General features: G+C 40.8%; 1 protein-coding gene across 1 annotated transcript; it reads left to right on the forward strand.

Moving 5' to 3' along the window:
• The first annotated feature begins 2,332 nt into the window (after positions 1-2,332).
• LOC147700815 (olfactory receptor 5V1-like) lies at positions 2,333-3,259 on the forward strand. Its single transcript, XM_086928502.1, has one exon. It carries the CDS (start codon positions 2,333-2,335, stop codon positions 3,257-3,259), a length of 927 nt encoding a protein of 308 aa, XP_086784628.1.
• The last annotated feature ends 5,169 nt before the right edge of the window (positions 3,260-8,428 follow it).

Below are 8,428 nucleotides of genomic sequence, written 5' to 3' on the forward strand. Positions count from 1 at the left end.
GGTGCTGATGTTCAGGCTGGAGGAAGCAGGGGTATCAGGTCAAGCCCTTAGCTGGTTAAAGGCTTTTCTGTCAGGTAGATCCTTTAGGGTCTCCATCCGGCCGTACCTCTCCAAAGAATGCTCCATCAAACAGGGAGTGCCCCAGGGGTCTGCCCTCAGCCCCACTTTGTTTAATATTTACGTTCAACCTCTGGCAGAGGTAGCTAGGAAACGCAGGTTGTCACTAGTGTCCTACGCCGACGATACCCAGTTGGTGGTGGCACTGAAAGACGAGAGCGGCCTGAGTGCGCAGAATTTTTAAAAGACTCTTGCCGACATCACTAGCTGGATGACATCAAACTACCACAAACTCAACGCCGGCAAGATGGAGATCTTGCTGGTAGGCAAAGATACAACGGCTAGGGGGAACAACTGGTGGCCTGAGACACAGGGACAACCACCCGTGCCTAAAAATGTTGTAAAAAACTGAGGAGTATGGGTGGACTCTGCTTTGAATTTTACCCATCATACGAAAAAAGTGGCGGACACCTGCTTTGGGATTCTACGAAACCTAAGGCCTATCCTAAAATATTTTGACCACCAAACTCGCCAACTGGTGGTACAGTCAGACATTCTCTCACGGCGGGACTACGCTAGCTCCCTGCTGCTAGGGACTAACGTAGCAGAAAAATCTAGAATGCAGCGAGTCCAAAATGCTGCCGCAAGAGCTCTGACGAGCCTCCCACTCCACAAGTCAGTAACTAATACCCTTATGAAACTACACTGGCTCCCGGTAGAAAAGAGGATCCACTTCAAAGCCTTATGCCTCACTTTTAAAATCCTGAAATCTGCCCCCCCATGCTGTTCCCACTCCTTTCATCTTATATTCCCCGACGCACTCTGCGGTCGGAGGGACAGAACCTGGCCACTGTCCCCCGCATTAAATTAGCTCGGATGGGCGGTTGTTAATTCAGATACCTAGCAGCAAAGCTCTGGAATGAACTTCCAGCCCAGATACGCGGACTGAAAGATCTCCTGTCCTTCAGAAAAGCCATAAAAAACCACCTCTTCTGTTAGTTATGTTATGTCATCTGCAGCTGCTTCAGCAGCAGCCCCCCCGGGTACGAACAGTAAGCGCCGGCACGCCCCTTGGCTGGGGCAGCCGTGTGCTATATAAGTCCATATAACATTAACATTAACATTAACACTGTGGGCCCGCCTGCAAGTATTATGAGTCTGGTGGGCAGTTTGCCACAGGACAACTCTGTCCGCCAGGAATCTGGATCCTACGGCACTTGCCAATTAGTCAGGAGTAGGAATATGTTGGCTGTGCCGGTGCGGAAGATCCTAGCATATTTTTAGTAGCTTGTCCACTGCCCTTTTCATGAGCCCACCATGGAAAGGGTGATTGAGAGGCAACTAAGGGGGTACTAACAGAGCCCTCATGCCACACCAAGGCCTGGGGTTGAGGCAGGAGGACAAATGTTGTGCCACCCTGAAATTGCACCCCTGTTACTGCATGGTGTGATGTGCATGATTCACCATGCAGGACTGTGCTGCAGGTGCTGTCATGATGGGGGCTTCATGTTAGGCTCTCCCAAGAGCCTAATAGCCCACTGTCATGAGGCTGCTGAAGCACCGCCTGCCTGCCATGGAGTACAATCATAATCCCACAAGTAGGAACAATACAGCTTTCGCATTCCTCCTGTAGCTGGCATGGTGGCAGCAGTGCAGGAGTACCGCTAAACTTGTGATAAGGCCCTTAGTCTAATGGTAAAGCCTTTGACTATGACAGCTTGGTGCATGTATCTCATGCTGTACCGTTGTCAAACAGAAATTGTACAAAGGTCGTGGTCACCTGAGAACAGTGAGTACTGATTAGCATTTTACATTTTTTTGGTGCTTTGTGCCTTACATCTTCACTGGATTGTTGTTGTTAATCATTACATTATTCATATTTTTTTTATTAAATAGGTTGTTAGAGGTTTAAATTTGTAGCTTTTTTTACTGATAATTACATTGATACTTAAAGTCTTCTCTGTGCCATAGTTACTTGAGGTATGAGGTTAAATTACTGAATCCACTTTAGCCTGACAAGATTATAGCCTCAATACTTGTGGAGGACTCCCATCCACTTTCATTAATTACTCACTTACTTAGTAGTGTAAACACTTTTTAAGTTAAGACTCTTAAACAGACAAAGAAGTAATGACATCATGGAATTCATATGAGTGTTCAAGGAACTATTTGAGAAAAAAACATCTGTCCTCAGCTTCAAATTGATAATGATTTCATTGACATTACTGGTGTTTTTGTTTTCAGTCTGTCTAGGAACTGCTGCATCGTTGGGAATATGAAAGAAGAAAATCAGAGCTCACTGAAGGATTTCCTGATTGTAGGATTTTCTGATCTTCCACAACTACAAGTTCCACTTTGGGCTGCATTTTCAGTGATATACCTCTTAATACTTGTGGGAAACATATTAATCATGGCAACCATTTACTACAAGTCACATCTGCACACACCAATGTATTTCTTTCTCACAAATCTATCCTTTAATGACATATGTTACACCTCAGTCATTTTCCCGCAGATGCTGGCCCACTACTTTATGGAGAATACACATGTTTCTTTTACCGCATGCCTTATGCAAGTGTACCTTTTCATGTTTTTGGTAATTGTAGAATATATCCTCCTCTCAGTAATGGCTCTTGATCGGTATGTTGCCATCTGCAATCCCTTACGCTACTTGGTTGTCATGAATAAGTCTGTTTGCTTCCGGTTGGCTGTGGGATCTTGGGCAGTAGGTTCTCTGGTACCACTACCACATACTGTATTACTGTCTCAGCTCTCCTTCTGCAAATCCCACACAATCAACCACTTTTTCTGTGATGTCACAGCTCTCAGGAAGATTTCCTGCAGCAACACTCACACAATTGAGATACTTACCTACATTGTAGGTGCTGCCCTCGCATTCTTTTGCTTTACCTTAATCATTAAGTCTTATGTCAATATTGCCGCATCCATCTTTAAAATTAAATCTAAAGGTGGGAAGCATAAGGCCTTCTCAACATGTGCGTCTCATCTCACTGTAGTTGCTATTTTCTTTGGTTCTATCTTTGGTACCTATGTGCGTCCCACATCAACATATTCAATGAGATACACTAAGATTTCCTCTTTGTCATATATCGCTCTCACTCCCCTCTGTAACCCCATTATATACTGCCTGAAAAACAGAGAGTTTCAAAATGCTCTGAGAAAGACAAAGAATAATCTGTAGACTCTAGAAGAAGAACATGTTCACTGGAAATACTGCATATTAAATTGCTGATTTAATAGCAGCAGGTGACGATACTGTACTTCCCTCAAGCACAGTGAAATTTTGTTTGCATATGTACTGTTTTTCTCCAAAAGATGATTTTGATGTTGATACCTCAGCTTTTATTGAATATCAAGAGGAAAGAGCGGATTACATGTACATGATAATGAAGGAGCTGTATCTTTTAAGCTGAAGAAAAAGAAAATAACTTTTCTTTTTCATGAAGCCATACCACCAACTTAGTTGGTGGCATGCTTCATAATCGGGACCACCTGGTTACACCGAGTGTGTCCGTGGTGTACTACTATGCCTGGTTTACAGCGAACAAAAGAATTTTAAAATAACTTAGAGAATGAAATCATGTGGGCTTAGTAGTTTGACCCCACTAGTGCTAATTATGCCACAACAAAAATTACATGTATTCAAAAACTGTCACTTGTTAATGATCAGTGAAAGGAATGAGAGAGCGGGTGTATATAGACAAAAGGTATTTAATATTTTAAATCAAGTTAAAAAATTGGGTGCAAGATGAACAGCATAGCGCAGAAGGTTAAATACATTAATTTACACAGCCCTTTTTACATCAATTGCTAGAGCTTTTCTACCTATCACAAAGGTAATTGAGCATTCACTGGTAGATAAAGCCACAGTCTACGTTTCGGTTCTATTCTTTCGTGTAGGAGACCATCCTCAGGACATGGGTTTCATATCTTGAGTACCCTCATTCATCTAAGCCCACGGATCAAGGATCCGATTGCCTACCGCTGCTGCTGGTTCAGTGATGAACGCTTTTCAATGAAGTACTCTTATGGGAGCCAGCAGGTGTCACGGGTAAGTAGAATGATTGGCACCGCAGAGACTGGAAGTCGCCGTGAGGAAGCCTGTCTAATCGATCTCTTCCACAGGCTACGGGTTTAGAGAAAAGGGTCCTCCTTAATTTTAAAAGGTTCCCTTACACATTAGAACGTATAGCGATGCTTTCTTGCCAATGTTTCAGTGAGGTAAGTCGGAGTCGGTCCTCACGTTATGGATGCTTCAGCAGTAGATGCATCTACAGGCTTCCTCACGGGGACTTCCAGTCTCTGCGGTGCAAATCATTCTACTTACCCGTGACACCTGCTGGCTTTCATAAGAGTGTTTCTTTACATTCACAACTTCTTCAGAGCTGCATTATTAGTAATAGCATTCGTGAATAATTGATTTAAGGGACATTTCCTAAACACATATGAATAAACTCAGTACCTTTTTATACAAATAAATTAAAGGTGATGGCCCAAGTGAAGAAGATGTGAGAGAGTACAAAAAAGCCCTAGCATTAGTGAGATGTATGCATATCTATAGATGGGCCATTATATCACTCTCAATAGGGATAGTAGGACAAGTGGGAAAACAAGACTTAAGTGTAGTAAAATCTGGTACGAAAGGTAAATATACTCAGAGGGCAACATGCTGAGCAAGCAACACCCTAAAGTGAGTACTAGCCATGATAAAACGCATTTTTTTTTCAATAGAGTATGCTGGAACCCAAGCTCCATATCAAATGGTAAGGAGGGTTCTAACCGTAGATACGTATGTGGGGGCAATCCTCAAATATTCATGGAGAATCCACCTATGTTGTGTCATCTTTATAACGAAAAAGAGTAGCTAAGAAATAAGTACTAAGACATAAAGATGAATAGTTAAATTTAACCTGTATGTCCTTAATGACTAGTTAAGAGTAAATAAGGTATAAATAAGCAACTGATATGTGCTGTTTGAAATCTGTTGATGTCTTTCACACATCGTGGAAGAGTCACAGAGAGAAACTATTCAGCAGTTCATGTGGCCTAGACTCCTCAATTGAGATTAGAAACACATAGGTGAAATAAAACGGTGAGTAAAAGAAGAAGAAAAGAAGCTGCCTGCATTATTCTATTAAGTATTCCCTGATTTAAATAACTGTGACTCATGCATTAATGTGATAGTCAGAGAGAGCATAGGATATGGGCATGAACTCATCACAATTCATGAGTCGATTCTCTAAATAGGAAGTCCTTCATTCCTAATCTGTGCAAGATTGTTCTGGTAGTTAAAATATAAGACATATGTGCAAAATGATGTATCGAAGTTTGAGCTTGGTGTTCGAAAAGACATTAAAGCTAATGTGTCACATCAAAATATGTTGTATGCCTGTAAGTTACATGATTAAAAATGTAGAGGTACACACAATGTGAAACTGAAGGGCAGTGATACGTCCCTCAAGACAAAAAGAAATTCAGTAAATTAGATGCAGAAATTTTAGACTGTATAGATATGCTACTTCATTATCTATTTGATGAAGTATAACAAATGCCAGTAGCAAAGTATAAATGCACCAGTATCTAGGTGGCATTTAAGAGAATTTACCAAATAAGGTACAATTGTTATCTGTTTAATATGGTTTGAAAGCCTTAACCAAAATATGAAGCTCTCAAGTATCTAAAGTGAACGTTAGTAAGTAAGGTCGATCATACTATGTTAAGCTGAGTCCCAGAGGGAGTCCAACCCATTTAAGAGGTAGAAGAGAAGAAGGTAAAAAGTCTGAAAATAAATAAAACTTACTTACAAGTCTATTGTTTGTCAACTTTGGGCCTCTGTAAATGAAGATGAAATACCTGAATATATTTCCAAAAACATCCCCAAAGTCAGACTGTATGAACTAAAGTTACATAAAACGCTTCAGGGGAAAGTGTTTCCCCTAATGGCAGCAGAAACACTTACCGGTAACTATGAGCCATCTTTCTCATGGTATACAGGTCCAAGTGAGGACCTGGGTGCAAGATAAGCCTTGAAATGTAAAGGAATGCAGAAAGTGACCCGGGGAGTAAAAAATGGCGGATAGACATTGGTCCTAAAAATAGAGAAGACTAGTGAGTCCAATTATCCCATGAAATAGGATATTGGTCAATGTCATGGAAGGATGTACTGTGTTAAAGTGGACCACAAGGGAATACTGTTTTTACGTATGGCCCTCATGTGTTCCTGAATTTGCTCCTTTAAGGGTGTATTGTTATACCAATGTATGTAAGTTCACATTGGCACCTAATGCAATACACAACAAAACTGGAATTGCAATTAATGAATTGCTGTATTGAGTGTGAAGTGGCACTGTTATACTGGAATTCTGTGAGTTTGTTACATGCAAAGGTGCAGACATTGCATTTTGCACATTTATAGAAGCCCTTTGGTTTACCAGGGAGCCATGTCGTGCTCGGAGTCTTGGGTGCTAAATAACTAGAACACAGAATATCCTGCAAGGTTTTACCGAGTCTATGGACAACTCTAGGTTTGTTTGGAATGTGTTCTCAAGCGATTTGTCCAATGTCAGCAGTTGCCAGTTTCTGAGTAATATTGTGTAAATCACATGACTCTGGGTGATAAAAGTTAGTTGGGGTCCTTCTTATTCTTGAAGCCCCATTTTTTTTTATAAGTAATGTGGCCCTAGAGGTCTTACGTGTTCTTTGTCTGTATTGGTCAAACACTGGTAGCCCTTGCACATAAACCTTTCATCCAATTTGTCAAATTCCCTGTGGAAAATTGTGTTCTCACTGCAGTTCCTCCTAATCCTAGTAATTTCTCCAAATGGGATGCCGTTTATCTAGGTTATCGGATGAGCACTGCTAGTATGCAAGATTGAGTTACATGCTGTGGGTTTTCTGTAGAGTCAAGACATAATTTTATTGTCTTTAAATTATGTTACCGCATCCGAAAAATCTAATCCTAACCTGTCAAACTTATGAGTAAATTGTACGTGTTATTTTTGAGATGTTCTGTCAACCGTACTAGCTGTAACTCGCTACCCACCCAAACCATGACCATATCATCTGTGTACCATCCTAGTAAATGATATGTTCTGTTAGTTTAGGTGGACCGGTCAACCAAAGGTGTTTCTGTTCAAATTTGCCCATGTAAAGGTTGGCATAGGATGGTGGACATTTTGACCCCATCGCAAGACACATTGCTTGTCTGAACCAGACTCCTTGTTGGAGGAAGACATTGTTCTCAAGACTTGTCAGGTCCATTAACTTTTCAGTATGTTCGTACAAGGAAGCGTCTCTTTGGGACAGGGTGTCTCTCAATACCTGAAGTCCTTGCTCCAGCGGAATGCTAGCATAGACATCAAATATAACTAGTTAGATTTCCCTTGTTCATTCAATGTCTTTCAATTGATTAAGAAGGTCATCAGTATCTCTGGGGTAAGATGGAAGATTGTGAACTAAAGGTTGTAGAAATACATCCACAAACTCAGATATGTGCTCTTTCAGTGAACTAATGCCCGAAATGATGGTTTGTGTATTTTAGGCTGTAAAAAGAGACAGGGTGCCCTACCTGATGGAGTAAACAAGTACTTAAACTCTACGACCGTGATAAGGCCCGGTTGCCTGCAAAATGCCAATTTCTGCTCAATGTGTCTAGTTAGGGATGCTATGGAGTATAATCCTTCCCATCCCTATATTTTATTTCTATTTCTTGTATATACTCTTTATCTTGCATATTCACTATATTTCATCCCTTGCCCACCTCCTTAATGGCAATGTCTGACTTGTCAGCAAGTCCCTTAAAGGCAAGGTTTTCTTTTTGTAAGGTTGTACCCAGAACATTTGTGTGTAATGGAATGTCTGTCCTCTAGTAGCTCTAAATCAATGGTCTCAGCCTTGTGAAAATAGTCTATTAGATTGGCTGATGGTAGTGTGGGAATGAAAACTGATTTCTTTTTCAGACCACTGTCTGTATTATGGTTGGGCATAATGTCTAGATGTGATAAGATGTCGAGAATGGATGGAGGAGTCTTGGATCAGTCATCAAGAGATAAAAGTAAATACAGGTCTTGTATTTCCTGTATAGCTTTATTGTAAGATGGTACAGGGGTATCAGCAGTGTACACAGGCAAAGGTTTTTCTTTTAACACATTTTTAAAGTTTCATAAGGCAATAGAACTAATACAAATCAATGTGTATTCTAGTAAGTACACCCATATCACTTTGAGACAGTGCAACATTTGACAGCTTAATAATGTTAATATTATCCGACAAGGATACACATTGCTGGTCATTAACAGTAAACCCTATATTGGTAGTCTATCTCAGTTCTTCAGACTAAAATAATCCCTGC

Source organism: Lissotriton vulgaris, chromosome 7 (genome assembly GCF_964263255.1).
Source record: "Lissotriton vulgaris chromosome 7, aLisVul1.2, whole genome shotgun sequence".
NCBI classification, from domain to species: Eukaryota; Metazoa; Chordata; class Amphibia; order Caudata; family Salamandridae; genus Lissotriton; species Lissotriton vulgaris.